The following is a 20265-nucleotide window of genomic DNA, read 5'->3' on the forward strand; positions in this document are numbered from 1 at the left end:
CCAGACGCTGATGATGGTTGTATTGATTTTTTTTTTTTGATTTTTTTTTTTTTATGGTACTGGGGATTAAGTAAGAGGCACTCAACCACTGAGTCACATCCCCAGCCCTATTTTGTATTTTTTATTTAGAGACAGGGTCTCACTGAGTTGATCGGAGCCTCACTTTCGCTGAAGCTGGCTTTGAACTTGGCAATCCTCCTGCCTCAGCCCCTTGAGCCGCTGGGATTACCTGCATGAGCCACTGTGCCCAGCTCAGTTGTGTTGATTCTTGAATAAATCTAGTCACCTATCTGACTTGAGTCTGTATTCTTTGTTTTCCTTGCAGTACCCATACCTGAACCAATCACCAGAAACTCTTGACTGTATCTCTTATTTTTATAAGGTATCATCTTTCCCCAAATTAATATACTTCCATTAAATTTTTAGGTTTTTAAACTCAATTTATATACTAACATTGTAATGGCTTCAGTTTTAATATATCTGCTATAAGAGCACCTTGTAACTATGTCATGTTATTAACTAATATTTGGTTAAATTAGCCTCTCAAGCTTTGCCTGTTTTTCAGGTTCTTCATTAACTAAATGAAAAGTATCTCTTATTTAACTAACACAGATTTACCCTCCGATAACCTCTGGATCAATACTCTCTGATACTGATTCAAAGCACTTTATTACCAATAATAAGTCTCTTTTATATCATTTTACATTTAATATTATTTTTATAATTATATCTTAATTATTTTATATTCAATATTAAAATATTATTAATACAGCTTAAGTATAATAAACACAAATCACTTAAAGGATGGGCAGTTAAGTTCATTATACTTTCAATGTGCATTTATTTCATCACTCTTTTTGCAATTGCTATTATTCTGGGTACTCTGATTAATTTTTATTCACCAATTGTTCCTTTTCTGAAGATTCTTTCTTGAAAGATTTCTATGTGTTTTGTAATGTCTTTTAAACAAATTTGGTAAAGTAGCATATTACAAAGTAAATATACCAAAATCAATAGCTTTCCTATAATACCAACAATGAATCTGCCGAGAAAGAAATCAGAAAAACAATTCACTCATAATAGCCTCAAAATAATAAAGAAAGAAAGAAAACATCTAGAAATAAATCTAACCAAGAAGGCAAAAGAGCTCTACAATGGAAACTATAGAACACTGAAGAAAGAAATTGAAAAAGACCCCAGAAGATGGAAAGACCTCCCATGTTCATGACTGGCAGAATTAATGTTCTTAAAATGTACATATTACCAAAAGATGTATATAGATTCAATGCAATCCCCATCGAAATATCAAAAACATTCTTCACAAAACTAGAAAAAAGTCCTAAAATTCATTTGGAAGAATAAAACACCAACCAAAGCAATTTTAAGCCAAAAAAGCAATGCTGTAAGCATCACAACATCTGACTTCAAATTATATTAGAGAGTCATAATAATAAAAACTTCATGGAACTGGCATAAAAACAAGACACATAGACCAGTGATACAGAATAGAATATACAGAGACAAACTCACATGTCTGCAAACATCTGATCCTTGACAAAGGTGCCAAAAACATATATTGGAGAAAAGACAGCCTTTTTAACAAATGGTGCTGGGAAAACTGGTTTTTCACACGTAGAAGAATGAAACTATACCCTTATTTCTCATCCTGCACAAAGATAAACTCAAAATGAATCAAAGAGCTAGGAATTAAACCAGAAACTATGCAACTCCTAGAAGAAAATGTAGGGTCAACACTACAGCACATAGGCACAAGTAACGACTTTCTTAATAGGACCTCTAAAGCTCAGGAAATAATGCCAAGAGTTAATAAATGTGATGGCACCAAATTAAAAAGCTTCTGAACAACAAAGAAGAATATTAGGAATATGAAGAGGGAACTTACAGAATAGGAGAAAATCTTTGCTACTACTTCTATTGTTGTTGTTTCGGTAGTAGAGATTGAACTTGGGGGCACTTGACCACTGAGCCACATCCCCTCCCCTATTTTGTATTTACAGACAGGGTCTTACTGAGCTGCTTAGTGCCTCGAATTTGTTGAGGCTGGCTTTGAACCTACAATCCTCCTGCTTCAGCCTCCCCAGCCACTGAGATTACAGGTGTGCGCCACTGCACCTGTTAGCTACTCTTCTGACAAGGAATTAATATCTAGAATATATAGAGAACTCAAAAAACTTAACACCAAAATCAAATAACCCAATTAATAAATAGGCAAATTAATTAAATACGCATACAAATGGCCAACAGAGAGATGGAAAAAATGTCTAACGTCATTAGCAATTAGGGAAATGCAAATCAAAACTATAGTGAGATTTCATCTCACAACAGCCAGAATGGTAGTCATCAAGAATACAAATAATAGGGGCTGGGGCTGCAGCTCAGTGGTAGAGAGCTTGCCTTGCACTGGGAGGCACTGGGAGGCACCACATAAAAATAAACAAAGATATTGTGTCCATATACAACTAAAAAAATATTTTTTAAAAAGAATACAAATAAATACTAGACAGAATGTGAAGAAAAAGCGACATTTCTACACTGTTTGTGGCATTGTAAATTAATGCAACTACTATGGAAATCAGTATGGAAGCTCCTTAAAAGACTAGGCATGGAAGCATCATAAGATTCAGCTATACCACTCCTTGATTTTTATCTTAAAGAATTAAAGTACTATTGTGACACATGAATGCCCATGTTTATAACAGCACAATTCATAATAGCCAAATTATGGAAAAAGCCTAGGTGTCCATCAATGAATGAATGGATAAAGAAGATGTGGTTTATTTACACAATGGAATTTTTTTCAGCCATAAAGAAAAATAAAAGTTATGTCATTTGTAGGAAAATATATGGAACTAGAGACCATTATGTTAAGTGAAATAAGCCAAACTCAGCTGGTCAAGGGTCATGTTTTCTCTTGTATATAAAAGCTAGAGAGGACAAAGGAAAAGAAAAAGAGGGTGGGAATTTCATGAAAATCAAAGGGAGATCAGTAAAGGAAAGGAGGTGGGGAGGGAGTGAGGGAGGAAGGGAGAAGTGTTGAGGAGCGACCCTGGCCAAATAATTCTGATATATTATGTGCATGTATGAATATGCAACAAGGAATCCCTCTGTTATATACAGTTATAATGCATGAATTAAAAAAAATTAGAAAAGGGGAAGAAATGAATTACATACCTATAGTCTAATATTTTTAATGCGACGATAGCATGCATATTCACTCTGGATTCACTTGGCAATGTCATGGCAGTCTCAGTAACAGAGTCTTGACTAGGCCCATCATCTGGCAAAAGAAAAGGCATATAAAACCAATATTTATATTACAGTCATTTTCAAAAATCTTAATAATATATAAAAATAGTATGCATGACTTCTAGATATTATTAGAGTGCATTTAGTCACATGCTTCATTCCCATTAACTCAAATCTCCATCAAGAACATACTAGTTAAAATACATAAAAGTACATAAAATACATAAAAATATACCTAGCTTCAGTTTAGAATACAATAAAGCTAATTATTCTTAATCACTTAAAATCCAACAAATTCCGTAGTCAAACTCTTAGATATTTTATCAGTTAAAATCTTAAAATATAATACGTTATTTGCAATACATATTTTCCTAACATATATGTCTGATCACATATTCACACATCATCAACCACTTCACTAAATTCCAGAGACTATTTTAACACTGTCATCATATGGTGTTTAAAAAAAAAAAAACCAATATACATTTAAAAGAAATGACTTTGTGGGTTTTTTGATTGTTTGGGATTCTTTTGTTTTGCAAAGAACAATCTAGAATGAAGTGAATTAAAGTACTTATTTTTAACAATGTGAAAAAAAAAATGAAGTAGTCCCAGAATTCATTAATGTTAAGCATAAGACAATCCAAAGGAAAACTTGAGAATTATTAATCTCACTGATATTGCTTTAGCCCAGTAGGCATTCAATAAATATTTGTTGAATATTACTAAGTGTGTTTCTCTCACACTGAGTTTATCAGTTATTCATTAATAAAAAACAATTAAAATACATGTACACTTTTTGTGAATTAAAAAAAATCCAGGTATAGTAATGCACACCTTTTATACCAATGACTTTGGGAGGCTGAGGCAAGAAGATTACAAGTTCAAAGCTAGCCTTAGAAACTTAGCTTCAGCCCTAATCAACTTAGTGAGACTGTCTCAAAATAATAAAAGACATGAACATAAATATAAGTATCAAGTAAGTACTTTCGTATTTAGAAATTTCCCAGAAGTTTGGTTATATTACTATATAATACTTTTCCAAAATTACATAAGCAGAGAGGCAATGATAAAGTAGTGGCAAAACTCAGCATTATTTTTTAAAAAATATTTTTTTAGTTGTCTATGGACATGATACTTTTATTTATTTATTTTTATGTGGTGCTGGGGATCGAACCCAGTGCCTCACGTATGCTAGGCAAGTACATACATATTTTAAAAATAGGGACTGCGGTTCTGGCTCTGGTAAAGCAAGCACTTTAGGCAAGTGTTTTACCAGAGCCAGAACCCCAGTGCCTATTTTTAAAATATGTATGTACATTACCATGATTATATATTATGATATTCTTGATTTCTAAAGAGGTGCTTTTAATAATCACCATCATAAAGAACTAAAGAGAATGGGCTATTGTATATGGAAAGGGGATTGGTGAAAAGGTAAATTTACTTTCTTTATATATGCTCATATATTGGTTAATTTTTTTTTCACATGTACATTTACTACCTTTAAAAAAATTTTTTTTAGTTGTTGATGGACCTTTATTTCATTTATTTGTTTTTACATGTGGTACTGAGAATTGAACCCAGTACCTCACACATGCTAGGCAAGCACTCTACCACTGAGCCACAAGCCCAGTCCATTTACTGCCTTTAATTTTAAAAACCCTAAATAATAATTTTAAAAACTTCAAATTTAAAAAGCCCACTAAATGCCAAATAGAATGAATAAAAATACAATCACATTGAAGTATATGATCATAAAATTTCAGAACAATGGCAACAAAGAAAAGATCCTACAAGTTTCCAGGGAGAAAAAAACAAAAACAAAAAACAATTGTTCAACTGACTGATAGGAACACAGCCAAATAAGAAGATAATCACATACAGAAAAAAAGAGAGAAATTATTTTAAGAAATTCTTAAATTTATTTATTTGGTGAATTAGGAGGGCATGGTGGGTGACTTAGCTGAATGAGTGTCACCCAATCAGGACATCTTCAGAGCTTCAATTTACCCCTTAAAAGCAAACATTCTTCAGCCTTGCCAGTAGCTTTGAAAGGGATCAGAAAACCTGACAGATCCCACCATCTCTGGGTAATAGAAGCAAAGGGTTGTACTTCACTTGCGTGGAAGTAGTGTGTTGTGGAGTGATTGATAGAAAGTCTTATATAATCTAAGATGCCAGGTAAACCCTCCAGGAGGATAGTCATCTCAGTAGGGAATCAAAATCTCAGATTCTTTTCAATAATAGGATTTAAAGAATTTGTTAACTTTTTTAATGTCTCCATTTCAATTTTAGATTGTTTTAAAGTTTAGCTTTATTATTCTCTATTCAAATGAAAAGAACTAAATGAATGTTTATTTTCTGAGGCAGGAAGGCTAGGGGTTGGGAAGGAGGAACAAACCTCAGGGAAACTAGTAATTGTACTAGGCAAGCCTGTAGACTATAACCTCCATGGACAGATTGGATGGCTACAGAAGAGAAAAACAGGCCGAATTCTCAGGGAACATGTGCAGCTAGCTTGCCCAGAGTGCATCCAAGAGGGGCTGAGGAATGAAATGTCATAAGAGTGAGCACCAGAATAGCAATATCAGCCTGCAAATTTTCAGGCTCCACCCAAAGGTACTGAATTAAAAAATGTAAGCCTGAGGGTTTGAAATCTGTGTTTTACCAGACCCACCAAGTGATTCCAATGGACACTTAAGTTTGAAAACCCATCTTAACCTATTTCTTTAGTCAACTTTAGAAACTATATTCACTTTAACAACTTACTTTTACCACACAAAAGAACATAAATTGAACATTATTGAACATAAATCAATAATGCATACCTAACAATAATCCTGATTTTAACTCTAATTAGAACATATATTTATTTACCCCATAAACTGTTACTATGCTCTCTGCTTTGGCAGTCATTGTATTAGGGGTTGGGAATGTAAAAATAAAGACATTGCATGGCAGACTATGGCCAGATCTGCTGTATGTAGTCTACCACCCTAAGCCTAATAGCTGGATGGTAATTGCTCACACTTTAGTACTATAGAATTGCAAAGAAATTGAAAATGATGCCAAATTATAATTTTTATCAAAGTTATGGAATGTTTTCTATGGCTTTATTAATAAATTGCTACAAACTTACTGGTTTTTGTTTGGTTTTGCTGTACTAGTTATCAAACCCAGGGACTCACAGCATTCTAGGCAAGGATTTATTACTTATCAATATTCTCAGCCCAATGTAGTGGTTTAAAACACACAAACTTATGATCTTGTAGTTTTCTAGTTCAGAAACATAATGGGTTTCAAGGGGCTAAAATCAAGGTTTTGGTAGGTCTGCATTACTTTTCCTCAGGAAGAATTTGTTTCCATTCCTTTCCAACTTCTAGAAGCCACATATATTCCTTTCTTCCTCTCTCTTTAAAACCAAGAACAGTGTATTCTTCTTGTATCCTATAGCTGAACTTGTCCTCTGCATTCCACACCAATTTTTAAGAATCCTTATGACTATACTGGGTCAACCCTTTCATTCATGAAAATATTCTTATTTTAAAGTTAACCAATTAGGAATCTTAACTGCTCTCTTCCATGTATGATAACACATTCCCAGGTTGCAGGGATTAGAATAGATAAGATTGAGAGGTTAACATTCTATCTACCACCTGTAGCATAGAAAGATGATCCAGGTAACATAGTAAGAAATTAAACTCAGAACACAGAATCAGATGATGGAGCTTGAGCAAAGGCAGTTTTTATAATCAAATAATGTAATTAAGCTTGTGTATTAGGATAACATAATTGGAGTAACCATCTGTCTTAGTCCACTTATAATACTATAATAAAATATTATACACTGGGTAATTTATAACAGTAAGGATTTATTTCTGACAGTTCTGAAGGCTGAGAAGTCCAAGATTAAGATGCTGGCATTTAGTGTCTGGTGAAGGCTTTGTCTCATCTCTTCACAAGGCAGAGGGATGAGAGAATGCTCCCTTCAACCTTGAACTCCTTTATAACAGTGCCGATCCCATGAGGGTAGGGCCATGATGGCTCAATCACCTCCTAAGGTCCACAACTTTTAATACTGTAGTATTGGGGATTAAGTTAACCACAGCAGCACCCGTTTGGGACCTTTAGCAACTTGGTAGAATCTCACACTAGACAGACAGTACAGCCACAAATAGAACACATCTCTCACATAAACTGGACAAACTTTAGAAACTACACTCACTTAAGAACTCTAGCTTAAAATTACTTCATAAGGTTCTTTGTTTAAAAATATATCCTATGAGCGTTTAACTAACTAGCACGAGATCTGAATATGAGATTGCTAAATTTTTGCAAACCTCAAACTCAGTCCCTAGGAAGATATTTTATAAACAATGAAAACAAAATTTTATAGCTCATTGATATTTACCCAGGCTATTGATTTTTACCTGGAGAACAATTAACAAGTAAACAGAGGTCAGATTTATCTGGAATTCTGTTTTTTAAAAAAGCCACCTCAAAGTAAAAATTTCACACATGCCACCTCATGAAATTCTGATCCTTAAAAACCAATCATTCAAGAAGGTATTATATTCATTTTATAGATAGAGATCTGTGGGTTAAATTAACAAAACATCAGTTAAAATCTACACATAATAATAAAGATGGCCTTCTGTGAAGAATGGCTTAAGTTCTTTGGATTTAGCAAAAGATTAAATTTTTTTAAAGGGGGGGAGAGAGAGAATTTTAATATTTATTATTATCATTATTATTTTTTAGTTTTCGGCGGACATAACATCTTTGTTTGCATGTGGTGCTGAGGGTCGAACCTGGGCCGCACGCATGCCAGGCGAGCACGTTACTGCTTGAGCCACATCCCCAGCCCAGCAAAAGATAGAGTATAATTCAATTTTAGAGTTATATTTGTAGGGAAACAAGGACTTGAAATTAACTCTTTGCTGAGAAGGATAAAAATAGTCATTGCAAAAAGTATATGTACATCCTACATGAATTACTGGGCTTCTGCTAGACACTGAGGAGAATATAAATTAATTACCAACAAAACCAAATATATTTTCAGAGAATAAAATTTCTCTTTCATATAATGAAGTCTGAGGAATCTGTAGAATGCTACTATACTTGAAGCTTCACAGACAAGTACCTTTTAGTAACTTCCAAAATTCTAAGATTACTTTAAATGGAACATAACTGATGAACCCAGCCTAATTCCACCTTAAGATTGGGAACCATCTTGTCACAAAGTCATGAAAAGTCAATTTCTGTTTTTACTATAAATTACTGTGATTTCTAAACTTGTTTGAAATTCCTGCCCATGCCTTGAACTCACCTATGCCTGGTTTTCCCTGACCAAATGACAACCCTCTCTAAAACCTTAGTGGTGCCTCATAAATTCTGGCTCCCCTTGACCAGATAACAACCCTCTCTAAAACCTCAGTGGCACTTCATAAATTCTGATGTTGAGATCTAAATTTATTCCCTACCTTGAAATGTTAAGCCATGTAGATCATTAACCTACTATCTACCTTTGTATTATGCTTGTCAAAATCCTGTTATCTGTAAATTCTCAAGACAACCCCCTTTGCAACTTTTTGTGCTATAAAACTGCTCCTAGAGAGCTGGGGTACTGTTCTCTAGCCCAGGGTTTTGGGAGAGACAGTCCTGGCCAGAATTACAAGCTTGCTTTAATTTGATTTAAAATTGGAGTTGGTGGTCTTTTGAGTCGTGGTTTAACAATAACTTCATAATTCTGGATTGTTCTGTATCCTCAAAGTAAAGAATTTCCACTATCAAGCCCCTCATTTCAGCCCAAAGTTTCTACCTCATTCAACCCAAATCCCTCGAATGGAATTACTAATACTGTCTTCAATTTTTACCCATTCAATTTCTACTTCTAAAACTGAGAATAATTAAGGAGCAAAGGAGAAAAGCTAAGCTAAAAGATGGGGGTGTGGGAGTAAAAATGAAGAGGTTCAGCCTTTTTCTCAAAGAACTCCAGGAAATTTAGATGCAATTAAATCTAATTTTACTTTGTTATTTAAAAGGTTTAGAACCTATTATCCCCAAATTCTGAATCAATTGGGCTAACATCTGGCCTGGGCTCTATATTTTTTATAATTTCCATAGGTGATTCATATGTGCCTCTAGAGAGATGTAAATTTCCTGTCACTGCAACTAAATACCTGAGACCAATAACTTGTAAGGAGGAAAGGTATATTTTGGCTCAGGGTTTAAGTCCACAATTGCTTGACCCTCTTTGGGTCTGTGGTGATATAGGACATTACTGCAAGAGTCTGTGTCAGAGAAAGCCTAGTCATCTCACGAAGGCGAGGAAGTAAAGAGAGAGAAGAGGGGGGATTGAGATCCCAATATCCTCTTCTAATGCATTCCTCAAAAGGCATAATTTCTTCCAGCCAATGTCTACCTCTTGAAGTTTTCACCACCTTCCAATAGCACCAGAGGCTGGTGACTGCCTTTAACATACAGTTGATGGGAAATATTTCAGATCCAAACTAAATATCTTTTTACTAAGAAAATGATTATTGATTTTAAAAAATAAAGTTATGTTTTGATAAGAAATCAATCTTGGCACTTGTATATATACAAAGTTAAAGTCTAATTTAAAAATAAACATTTCAACTCTCACTATTTGACATTCTCTTTAATTCATACATAAACATTTGTTCTTCATATATTTATTTTATATATATATATATATATATATATATATATATATATATAAATCCTACTGAACATATCTTTTCAAAAATTCAAGTTAACTATCCTGAAGTCCAAAGTAATAATGCCATGTTTTAAGTATGTATTCCTATACAAACACAAAGAAAAATCAAAGAGATTAGAATGGAGCCCTGGAAACTACAAATGGATTCCCAGGAGTTATTAAGATGTGATTGGACAACTAGGGAAAGAAGAAGAGTGGTAAAATGTCAATAAAATGGCCAGTCAGAGGCAATAAGAGCAAAAACCTGAAAGGTTATAAAGTAAATAACTTTCAGGCTTTGAATATTTGTACATTTTTTTCCTATTTTTTAAAGCAGTTATACTAGTTCTTTTTCCCTACTTCTGAATGTCTTAAGGAAATAATGTTATACTTTCCATGATTTGAAATTTGGTTGGTTTTACTTTCATGTATTGCCTTTTTAAAATAAAATTTTCCCTATACCAAATTAAAAAAAAAAATTACAGAGGAGAAAGTAAAAGGAACAAACAAAATAACACAAAGGACTAAAAGATGAAAAGGCCATGAAAAACTGAAGTGAACACAAAGATAAAGTCCTGTAAAAGATTCTACTGTGCTATGGTTTGGACCTGGAATAACCCCCTAAAACCTCACGTTAGAGATTCAGTATCCAATGCAATAATATCCAGAGGTAGGGCTTCGGGTGGCTTCAGGATAGTGATTGGATCATGAGGACTCTAAACACATCAGTGGATTAATCCATTTAATAAACTGATAATCTGAGTGTACTCTAGAGAGAAACTGTAGGCAGGTGAGGTATGATTAGAGGACCATACCCCTGGGAACTATATCTTTTTCCTGACCCATTCTCCCCATCTTCCTAGCTGCCATAACCCCAGCTGTTTTCCTCTGCCACATTCTTCTGAAGCCAGAATTAGACAGGCAGTCAATATAGATAGATAAATCAAGTCAGGGCAGATCAAGGAGGCCACTTTTGAGTGAGACCTGGGAAGTTGGAGACTGTCAAATGAGGGACTGAAGTGTTAATTCCTTCAGAGCCCTTCCTCCACTATTATCAAGAAGCTCCCCCTGCTCCAACCTGTTGCTATGGTCACCTGTCCCAGGAATTGCCCCTCCCTACAGGGAGCTATAAGCCAATTACAGTGTTGTTAATTAATGTGTCCTGGGCAGCTCCATCGTGTCCTTCCCCCTTCCAACCCACCTGTTTCCCACCTTATGGGCATCCCACTGAGCATTTCCTAGGCCTAGTCAGGTAGGTGGGAAGGAGAAAGATAAGGGGAAAGAGAGTAGGAAAACAAAGGAAGCCTAGGACATATAAAAAGGGCAGAATACCTTGCTTTTGGGGATACTGGAATACCAGCTATGGCCCCTTCTCCCTCCAGGGAGAAGTCTATGTTACCCCTTTTTAAATAAACCCTGTTTTATATGCTTGCCTCAGCGTGCTTCTCTAATGTTCAAACTTCAACAACAGTAGCACTTCTGCCATGTTTCTGCCTTGGAGCCAGCCAATTACAGTGTGTTATTAGTTTTCCAAAATACCTGATAAGAACAACTTATCAGGGGTTGAGGATATAGCTCAGTTGGTAGAGTGTTTGCCTTGCATGTACCAGAGCCCTGGGTTCAATCCCAAGCAACACACACACACAACAACCACCACCTAGAATAGAAAAACTTCGTTTTCACTCATGGTTTCAGAGGATTCAGTCCATTGTAGGCAGGCTCCATTGCTGGGCCTGAAGTAAAGAAGAATATCATGGCCAAAGGCACAGTGGAGGAGGTCAGGAGGTAGAAAGAGAAGGGCAGAAAGGATCATAGGGAAGATGAAGCCTTCTAGGGCTTGCCCCAATAACCCACCTTCCCCAGCCACACCCCAGCCGCTCAGTTACCACCTGGTTAGCCCATTCTATCTAGGATAGACTGATTAGATTATAGCTCTCACAATCCAATCATTTCTGAATATTGTAGGAGCTTTTGGGGAACACCTCATACTCAAGCCCTAACATGTGGACAGAAAACTCTGAAACCATAAGCCAAAATAAATCTTTCCTTCTCTAAGTCATGTTTCTCAGGTATTTGTCATAGCAACGTAAAACAGACTAACACATACTGACACTTGACCAATAGGCTTTAAATTATTGCTGACTGTGGAAGATTGCTAGTTTCCTCCAATTTTTGTTGTTCTGTATAGAATCCAGATAGAAAATACATTTCCCAGGGATCAACTTATGTCAAGACAACATAAGGAGTTCTGCTAACCTGCTCCCCAGAAAAACTGGTGTAAATATAAAATAGCAACAAAAATAACCACATAAAGCCTCTGGAAATGATCCTAAGAGTAAACATCAAAAAAACAAAAACAAAAACAAAAAAACCTCTGTTCAATAAAGTATATTAAGATTCAGTGAGATAAATTTATGTGATATTTGAACCAAGAATGTTTTCTACCTCCCCTCTCTCAGTCTAAAGAGGCAGAAACGAAGTGCCAGATGGCAGTAGCTAAGAACAAAAGACTCCCTTTACCCCTAGCTTCCAGCCAGAGAGGTTTCTATCTGTAAACAACATTAAGATTTCTTATCCTGCCCACCGCTGCCTGCAGCCAAGGTTAAAATCATGTTGAGAAGGGTCCAAAAAGTGAGGGCTCCCTTCTTCCACTCAACTCCTACTCATTGATATGAAGGCTCTAACTTAGGTTTGGTACATTAAAAATAATGGGGCACCAACTGTCCTTCCTCTGGCATGGGAGCTGATAGTTCAAAGCAGAGAGAAGCAAATCAACCATAGGCAAACAGAGATGATATCTGGTTACAGCCACTCACTCTACTGAGTGCTCAGCTCCTAGAGATATCTTTCACAGAAATATTGCACTGGTCCCCCTACCCAGTTCGAGGGAATTTGCCTGGGGGAGAAAGGGCCATAAGGCAGATAGTTCCTAATCTCTTCCCCAGGGTACTGACTTCTGGAACAAGCATGAGGGCTCTCAAAAACAATAGAGTATGCAGGTGCACTGGCACAAGCCTATCCCAAACACTTGGGAGGCTGGGGCAGGATGATCAAAGTTCAAGACCAGGCTGGGGATGTAGCTCAATGGTAGAGAACCCCTGGATTCAATCCCCAGTACCACAAAACAAACAAACAATGGAAGTTTTCTGTTTTTTTTTTTTTTTTTAAAGAAGGAAAAAAGATGTATGCACCTACTAAAGCTACAACCTAGACTGTGGGTGAATTAGCTCATAACAGAGAACCAAGTAATAAGGTAACTATAGGAAAATGGAGTGGCTATGCCGTACTGTATTGCTAAACTATGATGTTTGGTAGATGTATGAAATTAATTTTCAACTTATACTATTTTTAGTATACAATGGCTTTATCAAGAAGTAAACCCATCATAAATTCTTGAGTATCTGTACAAGATTTATACAAAATAGACTTTAACAAAACACATTATAACAAAAATTAAACAAAAAACTATCAATAAACAAAGTCAGAAAGACATTAAAAGAGAATTTAATGAGTCAGAAAGACATTAAAAGAGAATTCAGAAAAGCTGACAAATAGAAATAACACTATATATTAAAACTTAAGAGCTTCAACTAAAGCCATGCTTAGAGGGAAATTTATAGCTGTAAATGCCTAGATTAAGAATGAAGAAAAATTTCAAATTAATAACCTAACTTTCTAGTTGAAGAAACTGGAAAAAGAAGAGCATATTAAATAATTAGAGTAGACATTAAAGAAACAAAGAACAAAAAAATAATAGGAGAAATCAATGAAATTGATATCTGGTTCTTTTGAAAAATTTAACAAAATTGACACTGTTGCTTTACAAAAAAGGATAAATTATGAATAAATGTAAGCAACAAATCAGGTGACCTAGATAAAATGGATAAACTTCTGGAAAAATTAGAACTGCCTCAATAAGAAATAATCTGTATATAACAAGCAGAGATTGAATTAGTACTCAAAAAAACTACCTACAAAGAAAATTCTAGGCTTAGTGGTTTCACTACTAAATTCTACCAAATATACAAACAAATATTTAAAGAATTAATACCAACACTTTTCTAATAACAAAAGAAGAGGGAATATGTCCTATTTTATAAGGACAATATTACCTTGATACCTAAACCAGACAAAAATTTCAAGAAAAGATTAAAAACTCTTCATGCACACGGACATAAAAATCCTTAACAATATTTTAGCACACTAAATCCAGCAACATATATAAAGGATTATGCACCACAACCAAGTGGGATTTATTCTATGAATGCAAAATTCATTTACCATTCCAAAATCAATTAATACTGACAGAATTCCAAAAAACTCTCATGATCATCTCAATAGATGCAATAAAACATTTGACAAAACCCTTTATTTCATGAAGAAAACACTCAAAAAATGAGAACTAGAAGGGAACTTCCTCAACATGATAAAGGGCATCTACAAAAAGCTTAGACTTAACAAGATACTTCATTAAGGTACATGGAATACATCATCTATGAAGAACTGGTCTTCAACATTTTGACACTGAATTTGCTGGCACCTTTATCTTTTTTACTGCATTCAAACAGTAAATAATATATTTTTATTATTTGTAAATTACCCAGTCTAAGAAACTTTATTATTGTAGCTTGAACCAAGTAAGATGACTTATATCCAGGCTGGGGATGTGAGAGGATGTGGCTCATTAGTAGAGTGCTTGCCTAGCATACACAAGGCCCTGAGTTTGTAAGAGTGGTCCATTTTACCTCTTGAATATAGCCTTCTTTGTTCTGAGGTTTATTTTTTTTTCTTTACTTTTTAAAAAATTTGAAATCTTTCAGACTGTGTTTCCTGCATGATTTATTACATTAGAACTCAATCACCTTGGGCTGGGGATGTGGCTCAAGTGGTAGCACGCTCACCTAGTATGCGTGAGGCACTGGGTTCAATTCTCAGCACCACATAAAAATGAAATAAAGATATTGTGTCCACCTAAAACTAAAAAATATTTTTAAAAAAGAACTCAATCACCTTAAGATATATAAAACCGCCCCCCACGTCAACTATTTCAAAACTAAATGATGCACTCATAAGTATCTCTGACGTGAAGGAAGAAAGCACAAGAAAAGTAAATAAAAAGTGCTTTGAACTAAGTGATAATAAAAGCTTAAAATAGAAGACCAAGCCCAGATGGCCCACACTAGCCCATGTCGGACCCAGGCTCATAGTAGGCCCGGGTCCACTGCGCCAATGCGGGGCAGACCCCCACTAGAGACTAACTCTGGCACAGGACCACAGCCTTCTGATCAGTGGACTACTGCAGGAGTCACGACCCAGCCCAGACTGCGCACACCAGCTGGCAAAGGACCCATACTGTGAGCCTCCTCCGACCAGCATACTTCCCCAAGAGTCAGGCCCCACACAGATCTGTCCACACCAACTTGCGCAGGACCCAGGTCCAGGGTAGATCTGAGTTTGCATACCCCCACTAGTTGGGAGCCTAAGCCTAACCCACTTCTATCTTGGGACACTGCAGTCATTGCCATAGCCTTCCCCACACAGTAGCCCCTAACTTTTTGACGACAGGGCCTAGAAGCACCTGTATCTCAGGGCAGACATCCCAAAGGGAGTATAAGGCCCACTCTTACAGCTCCATCTCTGAAAGACATTGCTTCCACCTTGGGGCACCTTAACTATTATCTCGAATTACCTCTGCTATTGCCGCCCACCAACCTTAGATATAGTAGCATACACTGAGAGACACTGGCAGGGTCTGAAAGCCCAATATCAAGGTGAGGTACAGACAATCTGCACAGATACTACAAGAATACAGGGAAGAAACTGTAATATCTCAGATCTACATTGCAAGAAAGGAAGATACATAAACAACATGAAAAACAAGGGAGGAAAGTACCCCAAACAAACCAGGATACTGTAACAACAGAACCTGTGGGCGACCAACCTCGCACTTGACTGAGTTAATTCCCCTGCCAGGCGATGTGGCATCAGGCACCCATGCTGCTAGACTGCCCCGCTCTTCTAGGGTTTGAGTGACTGTGTCTTCGTGCCCAGGCATGTCTTGCCCCATGAGTGAAGCTATGCTCACTTGTTCCTTTGTAATATAATCCCTTGTCCTGTTTAGGATAGAATGTTCCATGGAAGTGCCTTGTGTGTGTCCCCTTCTCTTACTGTGCCCTTGGGTGTGGTCTACCTAGATGTCAGTCAACCTGCTGACAGTGGACATCATAAAGATAGACTCAATCCCCTGAAACCTGACCCCTTGACTCATCTGAATAGCTTCTCCTCAATAAAAGGGGTCAGCACATGCTCTCTCTTCTCTCTTCCTGTGGACCCTTAAGGTCAGAGGGCTCTCTCTTCGTGTGGACCCTTAAGGTCAGAGGAGCCATCACAGCGACAGAGAAAAAGGTATTTGTGTCTCTTCTGTGGTTATTTTGTGCAGCCCAGTTAGCCCAGTTTACCTAGAGTGACCCCTGAGCCTTTTAGTTGTGAGAACAGAAACCTGGCAAGAACCCATGGACAACAAAGTTGATGAAATGTCAGAGATGGAGTTCATAAGGTTCATAATTACAATGATCTGTGAATTAAAGAATGATCTAAATGAGCAAATACAGGCAAAAATTGATCACGCCAACAAAGAGATAAGAGAGCAAATATAGATAGCAAAAGATTACTTCAATAGAGAGTTACAGACTCTAAAAAAAAAGTCAGAAATCGTTGAAATGAAGGATACAATAAATCAAATAAAAAAACTCATTAGAAAGCATAACCAACAGACTAGATCACCTGGAAGAAAGAATGTCAGATAATGAAGACAAAGTATACAATCCGGAAAATAAAGTTGATCACACAGTGAAGATAGTAAGAAACCATGAACAGAACATTCGAGAGTTATGGAACAGCATCAAAAGACCAAATCTAGAGTTATTGGAATAGAGGAAGGCACAGAGTTTCAAACCAAAGGAATGTACAATCTCTTCAATGAGACAGTATCAGAAAATTTCCCAAGCATGAAGAATAAATTGGAAAACACGAGGCTTACAGGACACCAAATGTAAAAAATTACAACAGATCTACACCAAGGCACATTATAATGAAAATGCCTAGCGTACAGAATAAGGATAGAATCTTAAAAGCTGAAAGAGAGGAATCAGATCACATATAGGGGGAGACTAATTCACATCTCAGCAGATTTTTCAACCCAGACCCTCAAAGCTAGGAGATGATGGAACAACATATACCAAGCTCTGAAAGAAAATGGATGCCAACCAAGAATCTTATATCCAGCAAAACTAAGTTTTAGATTTATGATGAAATAAAAACCTTCCATGATAAACAAAAGTTAAAAGAATTTACAACTAGAAAACCTGTACTACAGAACATCCTCAGCAAAATATTCCAAAAAGAGGAAATGAAAAACAATGATGAAAATCAGCAGAGAGGTATTACACTAAAGGAAAATCTAATCAGAGGAGAAACCAAGTCAGTCACAATTAAATACCAAAAACAAACAAAAATGGTTGGGAATACAAATTATCTCTCAATAATAACCCTGAATGTTAACGGCCTAAACTTACCAATCAACAGGCATAGACTAGCAGATCGGATGAAAAAAAAAAGAAAGAAAAAAGAACCGAACAACATACTTCCTCCAAGAGATTCATCTCATAGGAAAAAAACATCCACAGACTGAAGGTGAAGGGTTGGGAAAAACCATACCACTCACATGGACCGTTGGAACAAGCCAGGGATTTCTATCCTCATATCAAATAAAGCAGACTTTAAACTAAAGTCAATCAAAAAGGATAAAGAAGGGCACTACATACTGCTCAAGGGAACTATACACCTACAAGACTTAACAATTATAAATATATATGCCCCAAACAATGGAGCATCTACGTTCAAACAAACTAACTCTTCTCAAATTCAAGAGTCAAACAGACGACAACACAATAATTTTTGGTGACTTTAACACCCCTCTTTCATCACTAAATAGATCTTCCATACAAAAGCTGAACAAAGAAACTATAGAACTCAATAATACAATCAATAACTTAGACTTAACTGACATATATAGAATTTTTCATCCTTCAACAAGAGAATACACTTTCTTCTCAGTAGCACAAGGATCCTTCTCTAAAACAGACCATATACTATGCCACAAAGCAACTCTTAGCAGATATAAAAAAGTAGAGATACTACCCTGAATTCTTTCAAATCATAACGGAATGAAATTAGAAATCAATGATAAAATAAGAAATAAAATCCACTCCAACACCTGGAGACTAAATAATATGCTACTGCATGAACAATGGGTTACAAAAGACATCAAGGAGGAGATTAAAAAGTTTTTAGAGATGAATGAGAACACATATACAACATATCAAAATCTCTGGGACACTATGAAAGCAGTTCTAAGAGGAAAGTTCATTGCATGGAGTTCATTCCTTAAAAGAATAAAAGGTCAACAATAAATGACTCAACTTTACATCTCAAAGCCCCAGAAAAAGACAAACAAATCAACACCAAAAGCAGAAGACAGGAAATAATTAAAATCAGAGCAGAAATCAATGAAATTGAAACAACAACAAAAAAAAAATTGACAGAAAAAAAAGTTGGTTCTTTGGAAAAATAAATGAAATTGACAGACCCTTAGCCATGCTAACGAAGAGAAGGCGAGAAAACTCAAATTACTAACATAAATGATGAAAAGGAAATGTCATGACAGACACTACAGAAGATAAGTAGAAATTATTTTGAAAACTTGTACTCTAATAAAATAGAAAATATCAAACGCATCGTCAAATTTCTAGAGTCATAATTTGCTCAGATTGAATCAGGAGATACACAATTTAAACAGATCAATTTCAAGTGACGAAATAAAAGACGCCATCAAAAGTCTACCAACCAAGAAAAACCCAGGAACAGATGGATACATAGCCGAGTTCTACAACACATTTAAAGAACTAATACCAATACTCTTCAAATTATTTCAGGAAATAGAAAAAGAGGGGGCACTTCCAAACTCATTCTTTGAGCTCAATATCACCCTGATTCCAAAACCAGGCAAAGACACATCAAAAAAAAAAAAAAAAAAAAAAACTTCAGACCAATTTCTCTAATGCATATAGATGCAAAAATTCTCAATAAAATTCTGGCAAATCGAATACAAAAACATATCAAAAAGACCATGCATCACAATCAAGTGGGATTCATCCCAGGGATGCAAGTTTGGTTCAACATACAGAAATCAATAAACGTAATTCATCACATCAATAGACTTAAAGATAAGAATCATATGATCATCTCAATAGACGCAGAAAAAGCATTTGACAAAATACAGCACCCCTTTATGTTCAAAACACTAGAAAAATCAGGGATAAGAGGAACATATCTCAACATCATAAAGGCTACCTATGCCCCAGGCCAACATCATTCTAGATCGAGAAAAATTGAAGGCATTCCCTCTAAGAATTGGTACAAGACAGGGATGCCCTCTTTCACCATTTCTATTTAACATAGTTCTTGAAACTCTGACCAGAGCAATTAGATAGATGAAAGAAATTATGAATATAGATGAAAAATTCTCAATAAAATTCTGACAAGAACATAGGAAAAGAAGAACGAAAATTGGCACTATTTGCTGATGATATAATTCTATACCTAGTAGACCCTAAAAGTTCCACCAGGAAAATTTTAGAAATAGTAAATGAATTCAGCAAAGTAGGAGGATATAAAATCAACACCCACAAATCAAAGGCATTTCTGTAGATCAGTGACAAATTCTCATGGAAATGAGGAAAACTACCCTATTTACAATAGCCTCAAAAAAAAAAAAATGGGAATCAATGAAAGAGGTGAAAGATCTATATAATGAAATTACAGAACCCTAAAGAAAGAAATAAAAGAAGATCTTAGACGATGGAAAGATCTACCTTGCTCTTGGATAGGCAGAATTAATATTAGCAAAATGACCATAATGGGCTGGGGTTGTGACTCAGCAGTAGAGCACTCACCTAGCATGTGCGAGGCCCCTCAGAACCACATAAAAATAAATAAAGATAAAGGTATTGTGTTCAACTACAACTAAAAACTAAATATTAAAAAAAAATGACCATACTTCCAAAAGTACAATACAGATTCAATGCAATTTTAATCAAAATCCCAATGACATTCCTCATAAAAATAGAAAAAGCAATCATGAAATTCATCTGGAAAAATAAGAGATCTAGAATAGCTTAAGAAATACAAATCCTTAGGAAGAAGAGTGGAGCAAG

General features: G+C 35.7%; 1 protein-coding gene across 4 annotated transcripts in view; it reads right to left on the reverse strand.

Moving 5' to 3' along the window:
* Lrrc40 (leucine rich repeat containing 40) overlaps nt 1-20265 on the reverse strand; it is a 70807-nt gene that overhangs the window by 12583 nt on the left and 37959 nt on the right. For all 4 annotated transcript variants that reach the window (XM_071617941.1, XM_027949519.3, XM_071617943.1 and 1 more), the window contains exon 10: nt 3193-3298. In XM_071617941.1, the coding sequence (XP_071474042.1) occupies nt 3193-3298 (106 nt within the window). The remainder of the gene's footprint in view (nt 1-3192; nt 3299-20265) is intronic.

The sequence above is a fragment of the Marmota flaviventris genome, chromosome 10, assembly GCF_047511675.1.
Source record: "Marmota flaviventris isolate mMarFla1 chromosome 10, mMarFla1.hap1, whole genome shotgun sequence".
NCBI lineage: Eukaryota > Metazoa > Chordata > Mammalia > Rodentia > Sciuridae > Marmota > Marmota flaviventris.